This window comes from Physeter macrocephalus, chromosome 12 (assembly GCF_002837175.3).
Source record: "Physeter macrocephalus isolate SW-GA chromosome 12, ASM283717v5, whole genome shotgun sequence".
NCBI classification, from domain to species: domain Eukaryota; kingdom Metazoa; phylum Chordata; class Mammalia; order Artiodactyla; family Physeteridae; genus Physeter; species Physeter macrocephalus.
In genome coordinates, this window is record NC_041225.1 from 44,213,231 (window position 1) to 44,227,678 (window position 14,448).

Here is a 14,448-nt window from a genome sequence, read left to right on the forward strand (position 1 = left end):
GGTCACTCTGTGAGGATAAACTGAAAATATTAAATCTGAGAATGCCGAGGTCCTTTACATAAACCATCTAATATATTAGCCTAGTGTAAATAATAAAATTATTGTGAAGGATCACGGATTTAAAGTTTGTACTTTCATCCCTACCTCACAACATATATAAAAATTAACTCAAAATAGATTAAAGACCTAAATGTAAGAGGTAAACCTATAGAGCTCTTAGAAGAAATATAGGGATGTATCTTTATGATCTTGAATTTGGCGATGGATTCTTAGATATGACAATAAAAACAAAAGGAGCAAAAGAAAATATAGATAATCTGACTTCTTCAAAATTAAAAGCTTTTGTGGGGCTTCCCTGGTGGCGCAGTGGTTGAGAATCCGCCTGCCGATGCAGGGAATGAGGGTTCGTGCCCCGGTCTGGGAAGATCCCACATGCCGCGGAGCGGCTGGGCCCGTGAGCCGTGGCCGCTGAGCCTGCGCGCCTGGAGCCTGTGCCCCGCAACCGGAGAGGCCACAACAGTGAGAGGCCCGCATACCGCAAAAAAAAAAAAAAAAAAAAAAAAAGCTTTTGTGCATCAAAGGACACTGTCAGGAAAGTGAAAAGACCACCACCGAATGGGAGAAAATATTTACAACTTGTATATCTGATAAGGGTCCAGTAACCAGAATATACGAAAAACTCTTACAGCTCAACAGCAAAAAGAAAACCCAATTAAAGTGGGCAAAGGACTTGAATAGACCTTCAAGAAGAAGATACACAAATGGCCAACAAGCACATGATCTGATGCTCAGCGTCACTAATCGTTAAGGAAATGCGAGTCAAAAAAAACCCACAGTGAGATACCTCTTCACACCCACCAGGATGGCTATATTTTTAAAAATCCTATAAAATGACATGTTGTTGAGGATGTGTAGAAATTGGAACCCTCGTACGTTGCTAGCGGAGATGTAAAATGGTGTAGACACTGCGGGAAAACAGTTTAGTGGTTCCTCCGAAAGTTAAACATATAGAATTACCATATGACTCAGCAATTCTCTCTAGGGATATACCAAAAAGAACGGAAAATGGATACTCAAATAAATACTTGTACACCAACGTTCTTAGCAGCGCTGTTCACAATAGCCAAAAGGTGGAAACAACCCAGAAGGTCACATGTTATATTTCCATTTAGATGAGATATCCAGAATAGGTGAATCCATAAAGACAGAAAGCAGATTAGTGTTTGCCAGGGTCTGGGAGGGAGAGGAATGGAAAGTGACTGATTAATGACTAAGAAGTGGGTTTCCTTTTGGGGTTTTGCTTTAGTTGCAAAACATTGTGAATGTATTGAATGCCACTGAATTGTGCACTGTAAAAGGGTTCATTTTATGTTTTGTGAACTTTACCTGAATTTTTAAAAATTGCTCTTTCGTCTCAGATCCTCGCATGCAGGCTTTTGTGTTTGCACTGAACCACAACCTGAAGTCAAGTCCTTTGGGAGGGGAGGGAAGCTTCCTGCAGCATGTTGAGGTGATGCGGGACCCTGAGGCTCTCTTTCTCCAGTAGAGCAGGGGGGCTGTGACTTGCTCAAGGCTCTGTCCTCCCCTCATGTTCTCTCACCATCCCCCCGCCCCATCCCTCATCAAGACCTCACCTCGCGATGCCTTCCCTTCCCTGCCAGGTTCAGCTCCCGCTGAGGCTCCCTTTCTCGGCCTCCCTCCCGGACCAGTGGGAGCCATGCTCCTGTCCACCTGCTGCAGCCAAGCTCTGCCTTCTCGACCCTAATGCGCCTGCTCAGAGAACAGCCTCAGAAAACCGCATGACGCGAGGGTTGGGGCCTCTGCAGATGCGTGCTTTAAATTTTGATTTGGGCCTTTAGGGCAGCTCCTTATCCATTCTTTGACCACTGACCCTTATCCTCTCAGTGGTCGCTACAAATCTGTTTTCTCCTCAAGGACCATCCCGAATCTGCTTCTTCAGTCTCAGAGGTGGCCTTGCCATCTTCTGCCCACTGAGAAAATGGGGGCTGCCAGCCAGGGGTCCCTCAACTTGCTTCCATCTTCTTCCTTCCCAAAGGTTCCCTTCTTCTCAGGAACCTCCTTAAATCCATTATTTCTCTCTCCATGTCTCCACCCTTTCCCTTTTTCTGGTTCCTTCCCTTAGTCTAACTCTAAGTTCAGGTCCCTTCCAGTGTAAAAATAAATAAAGAAAGAAACAAACAAGGAAAAAAAAACAAAAAAATTACATTCTACATGACCACAAAGTACCTTTAGCTTACCTGACAAAACTAGCAATCATTCCCTAATTTTTAAAAAATATGTGGTCCAAATTAAAATTTCCCTAATAGTCCTCACATCGTCTTGTATTGCTGTCTTTCCCATCAGGATTCAGTAAAGATCATGTGTTTACTTTGTTTTCTGTGTCTCTTAACCAGTCCCAGCCTCTCTCCTGCCCCTCTTTGTTTTTCATGACACTGACCAGGTCACCACTTTGTAGAATGCCCCACTGTCTGGGTTTGTCTGATTATTTCCTTGTGGTGTCCTTCGTTTTGCTCTCCTCTTGTACTTCCTGCAGACTGGAATTAGATTTGAAGGTTTGATTGGATGCAGTTAAATACTTTGAGGCATAACACTTCACGGGGAGTGCTGGGTCCTGCACTGAGCATCCCCAAAGGACCACAAGTGTCTGGTGCCCCACTTTTATGGGTGCTAAGTGCCATCCCAGGTTAAGGTAGTGACAGCTGGCTCTCTCCATTGTAAAAGTACTTTTTTGTCTTTGCAGTTAGAAATCTGTGGAAACCACGCAAATAACCCATTCCTCCCTCATTTTTCAGCTGATGTTTCTATCTCTGGTGGCATTTCTCCCCATTGATTTCACCATGTTCATACTCCCTTGACTTCCTGGCCCTGTCATCCCAGCTCTTCCCAGCTGGCCCACCCTTCTGTGTTTCTATGGTGGGCTGAATAATGGTCCCCCAAGTATGTCCACATCCTAATGCCTGAAACCTGTGCATGTTACCTTACGTGACAAAAGGGACTTTGAAGATATGATTAAGTTAAAGATCTTGAGATAAGGAGATTATCCTGGATTATCCAGGTGAACCCCATGTACTCACAAAGACCTTTATAAGAGGAAAGCAGGAGGATCAGAGTCAGACAGAAGATGAGAGACAGAGAGAAAGAGATTTGAAGATGCTCCTCTGATGGCCATGAAGATGGAGGAAGGGGGCCAGGAGCCAAAGGATGTAGGTGGCTTCTGGAAGCTAGAAAGGTCAAGGAAACAGATGCTTCTCTGGAAGCATCCAGAAGGAATGCAACCCTGCAGACCCATTTTAGACTTTTTTTTTTTTTTTTTTTTTTTTTTTTTGGCGGTACACGGGCCTCTCACTGTTGCGGCCTCTCCCTTTGTGGAGCGCAGGCTCAGCGGCCATGGCTCACGGGCCCAGCCGCTCTGCGGCATGTGGGATCTTCCCGGACCGGGACACGAACCCGTGTCCCCTGCATCGGCAGGCAGATTCTCAACCACTGCGCCACCAGGGAAGCCCCCATTTTAGACTTTTGATCTCCAGAACTGCAAGGTAATAAATTTGTGTTGTTTTAGGCCACCAAATTGTGGTGATTTATTACGGCAGCAATAGGAAACTAATAAGTATCCTTAAATGGTTCTCTTTCTCCATGTCCCCATGAAATGTCTGTGGTCTCCAAGGTTGCTGCTCTGGTCTCTTCTCACTCTATATGCTCCCTCTGGACAATTTTATCAACTCTTGTGGTTGCAACTTGTCATCTATAGACTAGAAATTCTCTCATCTGCCACACCACGACAGAAATCAGCACTGCTGGAGACCAGCAGCCTAGAAGTGGGTTCCGTGAAGGGAGGTCAGGACAGAACTGTGATGCCAGTGGAACAGCTCAGGTCACGGGGCTCAGCACCAGCAAATGATGGGGAGCTTAGAGCAGAGGCAGCCAGTGCTTCCCTAGGTCTGTGCTTCCCAAGTTCAGGCCTTGGAGGCTGGCTAGCACGTGGGACTACTTGGGACCAGAGGGATCACCTTCTCGGGCAGCAAGACTGGGCTTTCCCAGGAGTTTTTAAAACCACAGTCAGCTTTGCAAAGAATCTTGAAGGAGGAAAGACGTAATATAGGTAGACAGGGGAGGATGTCCTAGGTCTAGGGAATTACTATGCCCAGGTTGGCAGGCGATTTGCAGGGCATGATCATGTCACAGTAGGACTGTTCCTCTGGCTTTAGTGAAAACTGCTCCCAGGAGTTGCTATAAACAAGAGCAGTTGGGAGAACGGGGCAGGGGGTGTTAAAGTCAAAACCATGTGGTTTTACAAGGTCTTTCCCAGCTAGGGTTCATCTTAGTGCAGCAGAACAATTGTTCCCATTTTTCCTTATGTAGGTTAACACAGCGAAAAGGCCTGCAGTCCTAGATCCATGAAAGAGTTGGGGTTCTCTCTATGCCCAGTATTTTATTTTATTTTATTTTTTGGCCATGCTGAGCGGCATGTGGGATCTTAGTTCCCCGACCAGGTATCGAACCCGCGGCCCCTGCAGTGGAAACGTGGAATCTTAACCACTGGACTACCAGGGAACCCCTATGCTCAGTATTTTACACTGTGGTTCTATTGTTGATGGCAGGGAGTTGTGGGGTTCAGGATGCCCATCTACAGAAGAGGGAAAGGCTGACTTCTGCTTGGAGAGACTTGGCTAGCACTGAAGTGAGGCTGACCAGCTCAGCTTCTTCTCCAGACCCGGGGAGAGCTGGTTTTGCAATGTCAATATTTGGAGCTTGCTTTCTCTCTATTGACCCAGCCCCTTAGTAACTCTCAGTTTTCACACAACCGTGTCTCCTTCCTGCTTGTGCCAGAGGGTTGGTGATCTCCTCCGGCAAACTTGGCACCCTTTGTTGTATATGAGGAGCTGAAACTTTGGTCTTGAAAGGGTGGCCCTAGTGGTGCCCTTGGCCTTTGAAGCGTCACATCTTCACAGTCTCCAGTTTGTTGCTATGGAGACCTTCCTCATCATTGCAATATCTTAAAAAAATAAAACAAAAATCCCCCAACTTTATTATTTCACAACCTTGTGCATTAGGCAAGTAGCATTTTAACAAAAGCCATTTGTAAGGTATGAACTAGCAATGGTAGGGGTGAAGTAGCCAGGAAGTTCCTGCTGTATCAAGTGTTTAAAACATTAGTGAGTCACACAGGTAAATGGGCCCAGTGAAGACGTATGGAGTGTTGACAGCAAGCCAGAAATCCACTGGGGGAAAAATGAGGTGATGATTGTTAACTCTGATGGGCTGGTCATACCAAGCCTATGAGGCAGCTGCTCTTGCTGGCCCCATTGTACAGATGGGGTGACCGAAGCATAGAGAGCTTAAGAAACGTGCCTCCTATCAGCCTCCTACTAAGTAGGAGGTGGGATTCAGAAATGCATTCTGGCTCCAAACCCCTTCTCATAATCATAGCACTGTTCTGCCTCTAATAGGAGGGATGAAGCCTCTATTTTAAACCCTAAAGTCGCAACCCCATCTCAGCCAGGTTTGGGCATGTTTCCCAAGTGGACTCCTACAGTGGGTGTGGTCCCATGACCAAGTCCCCCGGATTTGATCCTCTGAACCACAATTACCAAAGTTTCCATTTTGGCCTCCTCCTGTCAGCCCTGGAGGACTCAGGAGCAGCTTGAGGTGGGCTCCCTCGGAGCTGCCCCCATGGGGATACTGCAGGCCATCGTTCCCTGACCAGGTCATCTGGGCAGGTCATCTGTGCTGTCGTACTTTCAGATTCAGGGAAGGGAAGCTCCTCCTGACAAGCTCTCAAACCAAGGGTTCCCAAGGATGCTCAGAGATCCTGGTACCAAATGTTGCCTCTTTTATTAGCCCTGGTGCCACCCGTAATGTAATAAACGGGGTTCAGTCCCTCTGGGTGGCATCAAGTGCAGCCTCATCACCAGATCTCATAACAGAGCAAGAGTCCTGGAGAGCGAGGCAATGGCCTGGCTGGTCGACAGCCTGAGCCTGGAGGCTGCAGCCTCACGGGCCTCAGAGATGGACCCCTTGGTTCAATCCCAAGCCACGCCAGTTCAAAGGAGGTGGCCATCTCTCCAGCCTTGACTGGCCTCCATTACCAAGGACAGGAGGAGGCCAAAATGTACTGCTCCCTCCTAGCCTGCCTTGGATCATTTCCACAGCTACTGGTCCAGCTTTCCAGTAAAAGAACAAAGGACATGGGGTCTGTAGATGCCCTGCCCCAGAATCTCCAGGGTAGGAGTTGGTGGGGCAGGGGGGGGGTTGTTCAGAATGCAGATGCCTAGGTCCTACCCACAGAGAGTCTTGTTCAACAGGCCTGGGATGGCTCAAAAGTCTGCATTTTCAACAAGCTCCCCAGGTCATTCTGATACACAGTAAAATTTAAAAACCACAGGTGGAGGGCAGAGAGCATCAAAGTATCAGAATTCCCAAATTTGAGCCCCAGATCCACTTGTCACAAGCGGGTTGACCTGAAATAATTCAGCAGCTCCCTTAGAGCTTCAGTTTCCTCATCTTCACAATGGGAGCAATATCGCTCCTATTAAACTCACTGGGTTGCCAAAAATTACGTCAGGTAATGGATGTTTCAGTAGGCTGGAAAATGGTCCCCCAAAGGTGTCCACGTGCCAATCCCTGGAACCTGCGAATGTCACCTGATACAGAAACAGGGTCTCCGCGGATGTGATCAAGTTCAGGATCTTGGGATGGAGAGATTATCCTGGATTATCCGGGTAGGCCCTAAATGCAATCACAAGGGTCTTACAAGAGAGAAGCAGGGGCAGATTGGACACAAAGGAGGAAACAATGTGAAGACAGAAGCAGAGACTGGAGGCATGCAGCCCCGGGAAACTAACATGATGCCTGAGCTGCAAGTGCCGTAGAAATATTTAATGTTGTTATTTCCTCAGAATATAGACGTTAACTCCTTCTTTCACAGAGTGCTGCCATCCACACGTGGCGTTAGAGATGCGGCACGGGGCCTGGTGTGGCTCCTCCAGACACAAACTCCCGTGTCTATAAATAGCTTCTTCAAGGAATATTTTGAAGGCTCCCAACGGAATGAAGTATGAGTCGAAACAAAGCAAACATACTTCACAATAACCATATTCGAAATGGTTTTTCTGATGAAGTGGAGCGGCAGGCATGTGGAGAGTGGAGTGCTGTCTGTGAAGCAGTGTCTTGAATGTATTTGTACATTGCCCCGCAAACGCTTGTTCCACGACTGTGCGGTGCTGAATCCTGCCGGACCGTAAAAAGTTTAAGCCTCTTAGAACTAGGAACCTTACTTACAGTAAGCCTTGAATTCACTCAGTTCCTGTTATCCCAGGAACTCAGGGAGCTTTACTTAATTATCTCCACCTCATTCACGTTCCTAGGAGGTGATACATGCATTTTAAAGAGATGAAAACAAATGCTCTGCCACATCTCCCCGGTCTTGCAGTGCCAGCTGCCCGAGCTCCCATCGAGCCCCACCTCCTTGTCCCTCAGTGCTGGGCTCTGTCCCATCCTATTGCACTAACTGACCTTCGGTTCCTGAATGGTGCTTCAGGGGGCTTGGCCCTCATCTTCCAACTCCCCTGCCCTCTGCCACCATCCTCAGCTCCCACCCTCGGGCACCAGTTCATTGGGGTGGCTGTTAACTCATTTCCTTCTTTCCATATTCACACCTGCCCCCGGCATCCTGCATGGTCACCTGCACGGTTCATGCTGCCCATCTGGGCTCCTCCTCTGTGATTGCCTGGCTGGAAAGGACAAGGGTCACACTGCGCCAGAGCCGAGGACCGGAGGTGATGAGCAGACCATTAAAGGCCCCTGTCACCATGCTCACCGCAGCTCAGGGTCCTGAGCATTCCTCCGGGCAGGCTCTGCATACATCCCCTCGTTTAACCCTGGTGACACCCCGTGGCATAGGCCCCATCACCCCCATTTTTCAGATAAGGAAACAGTGGCTCAGAAGTTAAACGATGTCCACAGTCACACAGGTGACAAGAAGCAGAGTGAGAAGACGGCTGTCTGACTGTGGGCCCAGCAGATGTAGGAGAGCATCGTCCACTTAAATAGTGGACATGATGTTAAAATCGAAATTTGAGGAGACTCAAAACTAAGCTTCCAGGGAAGAAGACGATAGAAGAGTAAAAATCTGGGGATGCAGAGAGTCACGAGAGAAAAGAGTGAGGGAATTTTCCAGTGAGCTTAGCAGCTGTGGCTGGCCCAGCTAGGGGAGATTCAGGAGTGACTGCTGGGCCAGCCTAGAAAAAGGCCTCTGTGGCTCTAGGAAAGGAATCCCCATGTGTGTTTTCTACCCTGCGTTACCTTTGTGGCTGTCACAGAATGTTCCATTTTTTTAAAATTGGGGCTTCCCTGGTGGTGCAGTTGTTCATGGGTTCGAGCCCTGGTCCGGGAAGATCCCACATGCCGCGGAGCAACTAAGCCCGTGCACCACAACTACTGAGCCTGTGCTCTAGAGCCTGTGCTCTGCAACAAGAGGAGTCACTGCAATGAGAAGCCCACGCACCACAGCTAAGAGTAGCCCCTGCTCGCCGCAACTAGAGAAAGCCTGCACGCAGCAACGAAGACCCAATGCGGCCAATATAAATAAATAAAATTAATTAATTTTTAAAAATTGATTGCAATCTCCATTTTAACCTTGCAGCCAGGGCGTCGTAGTCGAAATCTTCAGCAGCCTGTACAGTGTGGAAAACAGTCAGAGCAGACTGGGCGTGAACAGGGCTCCGGCCATGCCACCTGACGGGCCACCAGTCCTGCTTGAGGTTCCACGGCACTGGAGGAAGGGGAAAGTCAAGGTTGAAAGTGAAGAGGCTTGGGAATTCCCTGGCGGGCCAGTGGTTAGGACTCCGTGCTTTCACTGCCGAGGACGGGGGTTCGATCCCTGCTCAGGGAAGTAGGATCCTTCAAGCCACGTGGCGCAGCCAAAAAAAAAAAAAAAAAAAAAGTGAAGAGGCTTGATGTCACGTCCACAGAGATCAGGAATCGTTCTGTGAAGTATCAGTGTGGAGAGGGGGGCCGGAGGGAAGGGAGGCCGCCAGGTTGCCTGTCAGGGATCCTTCTGTGTTTCTCAAGCGTGAGCCTCAGACCATCTAACAGGTGAATCTCCTCCAAGGCTGACTCAGCACATCTGGGGCTTGTGGCAGAAATCTGCATGGTCACAGAGACCCCTCGACTCTGCTGTACCACAGTGTTTGGAAACCAGTGGCCTCACTCCTGCAGCCCTCTTAAAAATGCCAGACTAAGGTCCCCTCTGGCGGCCTCTTCATCCTCTCTTTGTTCTCCCTGACAATATCCACCACCCTCAGCCTCCCCAGAGCAACTTTCCTGGGTCATTTGGCCTGAGGCGCTAGAGGAAGCCAGGAGCAGGAACAGAGCTGGAGGTTTTCTGGGCAGAGCTCTATTGGAGAGGCTCATGGTTGAGACCTGGGTTTCTCCTTCAGGACCCTGGGCAATTATGTAACATTTGTGGGTCTCAGTCTCTCTGTCTGTAAAATGAGAATAATAATATGTCTCTAACTTAGAGTCATTTTAAGAAACAAAAGAGCTGATGTATGTCAAATGCTTAGGGTAGTACCTGATACATATATGTTCTAAACATCATTGCTATTAGCCCATAAACTCCTACACCAGTGACCATGCAGTCTGATTATTCATTCTTCTGACATACGTTTGGGTTTACACAGTCACTATATATTAGGGACAAAGTCTTTGTTTGACTGTTTCTCCTTTATTACTGGCCTCTTTTCTTTTTCAGTCTTGTTTTGATTATTCTGAAATGCATGCACTCTCGCATACACAGAGTCTTATCTTAAGCTGCCTCATCATATTTGAAGTAGACATAGCATCAATAAAAAAATAAAGAAATGTAGTGAATGAAGACTGGGCTGCTTATTTCACACATGGGAAAACCAAGACAGAAGAGAAGTCAAATGTCCCACTCAAAGGTCACCCCACCAGTTAGAGGTAGATCTGCGGTTAGAACCGCATAGCTGCATGAGCGCTCTCAGTGGATGGACCAAGCCAGGCTTTGGCTGTGGGGAGTGCAGCCTGGGGACACCCTGCTGGTGGTTGAGAGCAGCAATGCACCGAAATTTAGTTTCAGCCTCGGTATCAGCCTAAGTCTGTGTTCTAGCCCGTGGGGCTTAGGAAGATCACGTAGCCAAAGGCCAGCTCTGTCGTTGTTTCTGGAACTCCTGAACTCGGGTCTAATCAATGATCTTGTGATCGCATGGATTACCACTGCGCCTCTTCTGCATAACCACATCAATAATGCAAGCAATGTCATTTGGGTTTATTGCTAATATCAGAATACTTGCTTCCACATATATGTGTGCATTTTAGATGTAACTTAGAAGGGAAGATTTCCTTATCTGCTTTGCACGTTGAGGTTTTATGATTCAGCAGAAAAAAAAATGCGTATTTATTATCGCAAGAACAAAGCACTGTAATAATAAAGATGCTTGTGGAAGTTGCTAACTTTCATCCAAAAAAAAGTTATTAACAACTTTTAAGTAGTAAAATGGGGAAACGGGTTGACAATTGATACTGAATATTATGAGAGTGTGCTGATGAGACAATTTTAGGAATAACAGTATGTCCTCTTTGAACCAACGAAGGTTTGTAAAAATTATATAATAATACAAGGCAGACTAGTGGAGAATGTAGTCTAAGTTTAGTCTGTTTAGAGTTGTTTGTGGTATTAAATTTATAACATTAAACAAAATAACCTGTAAAAATTATATTTAACTTTTAGTAATTTAACTCCACTCAGTCTGTGATTCTTGCTTCTCTGAGAGACTCATTTGAAATCAAGTCCCTATTTAGAACTGCAAATGTGCAGCATGGTGATGACAGAAGGAATCTAGCGGCTGAGAATGCTGAGCAAGACTTAATGAACTGAAATTGCAAACGTTAAAAGTGTACTCAAAATTTTAACAATAAAATGTAATTACGGTTTTTAATCAAATTTCAGCTCTGCCCTGGTTTCCCAGAATGCATTCTAGGGTGGTGCTCTATGCTTTGGCCTGGGCTTTTGCTCAGTTTCCAGCGTTATTCCTCACAGCCTTTCAGCCTGTATGTTTGGGGCAGCTCTGGATGTAAATGGGAGGAGGAGCTTAAGTGACTGAGCCCCCTTCTCTTTCTCTTCTCTTCCATCCTCTGCTCACCCAGCAGGGGAGGGCTGAGAAGGGCCAGGGGTTCCGCTCTTGTTGTGTAGAAAGGAAAGGAGAACTCAGAAACTCAGATTTCCCGAGTGTGCTCTGGGAGGTGGACTATAGCCAGATCCTGAGATGCATGGCTCCTAAGATGTGTTTTCTTGTGGCTTCACTATGGCAAAGGGCCTGGGGGATGCCAGGTCCCAGAGCCCAAAGGCGAGGAGCATGGCGGGTCACCTCACGATGCATTTCCCCTCTCCCCCCACACAGTTTGTGAAGTTTGCCAACATAGAGGAGGACACCCCATCCTACCATCGGAGCTACGATTTCTTCGTGTCTCGCTTCAGTGAAATGTGCCACTCCGGCCATGAAGACTTGGAGATCAAGACTAAGTGAGTATAAGGGAAGTTGAGGAGCCTGTGCCTCTAATGGCAGAGGCATTGATGGTCCTGCAGAGCTCCCAGCCTGGATTGCGTGTCTGATTTCACTGGCATTTACCGAGGCTCTGATGTTGCTTGTGGGGAAGGGGCACCTGCCGGGACTTAGGTGGATGCGTGGGCAGAGCTGGGCTCCCAGCACATGCTTTCTAAAGGAACAGCCTCTGGGGACAGAAAACAGGGTGGGACGTAAGGTGACGGTCCTCTGAGCCCAATTTGAGAGCCAGTGACACACACATGTACACACCTGTGCTCTCTTTTGTTCAGAAGTACATGCCTTTATACACCCTAGAAACACTCCCACTCACCACTCTCCGTCAAAATATACACCCACAAATAAAAAGCCAAAGTCCTCACATTGGCTGACCCCTGCTGCCCTCCTGAGTTTATCTCCTCCACTCTTCCCCTCCTCATTTCCCTTCGGCCACACAGGCCTCCATGCTGCCTTGGAAACACACCAGGGACATTCCTGCCACAGGGCCTTAGCACAGTCTGTTCCTGTGCCTGGGATGCTTCCTCTGTGGAGCTGTACAGCTCACTCCTTCACCTCCTTCAAGGCTTTGCTCAAGTGTCCCCTTGTCAACAACGCCTTCCCCTGACCCTCCCCTTCTCCCTCACCCTGCTCTGTTTTTATTTCCCCATAGCACTCATCCCCTTCAGACATGTTTCATAATTTACATATGTTTCTCATTCATTGTCTGTCTCTCCCCACTAGAACGTAAGCTCTGTGAGGACAGGAATCATTGTTTTGTTCTCTGACGCATCCCAAGTGCTAAGACAGTGCCTGGAGAGCAGCAGGCACTCAAGACATACTTGTTGAGTAAGTGAATGAAGGAATGGATGCTTTTCAGATAAACATCTTGAATTACAGAACACACTTTTACACACACATATTCACACTCACAAAAATACTTAACTTACAGAAATACATTCATCGACATAGAAATTAAACCCCTCAATGAAATCACAAAGAAATTCACACAAATATATGCTGATACCGATAGATAAAGGATGAGAAGTAAACCACTGCCTACAAAGAGTGCTTATCAACCTGGGGAGGTGAAATGAAACACAGGAAAAGGAGGAGGAAGGAGGGAAAAGGGCTGAGCTGTCCCTACCAGGCAAAGCTGCAGGAGTCGGAGAAGGAAGGGGCTGGGGGCTGAGGCTGGGTGGCCAACATGCCCACGGGAGACCGGGTCTCCGTGGGTTTGTTCCAGAACTCAGCCCCTGGCTTCTTCCTGCATCATGTCAGCACCGCAGCGGGCCCGAGTGCGCGTGATACGCAATGGCACGGTCCGGGAGCCCTGTGTGCCCCTAATTACAGCTTCCTCACCACGGCTGCTGGTCTGGGTTGGAGAAACAGGACGTGAACCCCTCCATCCCCCAGGCTGCCTGTTCCCAAAGCTTCCAAGCTGTGAAATGGCTCCAGGGCAGGACCCTGTGTGACTGATGGCAGTGTCCCTGCTCCCCAGTCTCCCCTGTCTTGGACCAGCCAGTGGGCTCCCTGGGGCTGTGCTGCTGCAGTGCCTCAGTGGGGCCAGGGCAGGTCACGGGAGGAAGAAGCCCCTGTCTCCCCAGCGCTGGTTCCCTCAGTAGCTACCTCGCTCCAGAACGGCTGTGAGGAAGCAGAAGGGGCTGGAGCAGGTGGGGTGTGTCCAGAAGCAGGTGATGGGGAACCGGGGGACTGTGACCAGGTGTGGCTGTAACAGGTGCTGACCGCAGGTAGAGCCAGGCTCCAGGAGGGGAGGGGACACTCCTCATGCTGCTCTACACACACACACACTCACACACACCACACACAATCACACGACACACAATTGCATACACAACCACATGTGCACAAACATACAATGGCCTGCAGAACCGCACACACACACACAATCACGCGACACACAACTGCATACACAACCACATGTGCACACACATACAATGGCCTGCAGAACCGCACACACACACACAATCACGCGACACACAACTGCATACACAACCACATGTGCACACACATACAATGGCCTGCAGAACCGCACACACACACACAATCACGCGACACACAACTGCATACACAACCACATGTGCACACACATACAATGGCCTGCAGAACCGCACACACACACACGATCACACGACACACAACTGCATACACAACCACATGTGCACACACACACAATCACACGACATACAACTGCATACACAACCACATGTGCACACACATACAATGGCCTGCAGAACCACACACACGATCACACGACCCACAACTGCATACACAACCACATGTGCACACACATACAATGGCCTGCAGAACCACACACACACACACGATCACACGACACACAACTGCATACACAACCACATGTGCACACACATACAATGGCCTGCAGAACCGCACACACACACACAATCACATACACTGACACACTCATACATAACCACACTCTCACACAAATCACACACTCATGCACATACAACTGCACACACACACTCCACAGTAGGAGGGGAGGAGGCACAGAAGCTGACACGGTCGCACCGTGTCCTGATGGTGTGGGGAGCGACTGAAGGTCAGGAGGAGGGTGCTGAGGTTTGCTTCTGGCAACTGGGTGGTGCCATCAGCACCCACAGCCCAGCATCTGCCACCCGTGGAAGCAAGGCTGCCAGGGTGAGAGGAGTCTCTCCCTTTGTCTTGTCTCCCATCCATAACCTCCCTGCACCCCTTCTCCCTGAGCTCTCCCCTTGGTCCTTCGCAGCCTTTGCAGAGCCCAGAGCTCCTTTCCAAGAACTACCCTTGGGTCTCATGAATAGGTGTGTGTGTGTGTGTGTGTGTGTGTGTGTGTGTGTGTGTGTGT

General features: G+C 48.5%; 1 protein-coding gene across 2 annotated transcripts in view; it reads left to right on the plus strand.

The window, feature by feature from the left end:
• Nucleotides 1–14,448, plus strand: part of EFR3B (EFR3 homolog B) — a 50,200-nt gene that overhangs the window by 11,465 nt on the left and 24,287 nt on the right. For both annotated transcript variants that reach the window (XM_024118887.3, XM_024118885.3), the window contains exon 4: nucleotides 11,442–11,563. In XM_024118887.3, coding sequence (XP_023974655.1) covers nucleotides 11,442–11,563 — 122 coding nt within the window. The remainder of the gene's footprint in view (nucleotides 1–11,441; nucleotides 11,564–14,448) is intronic.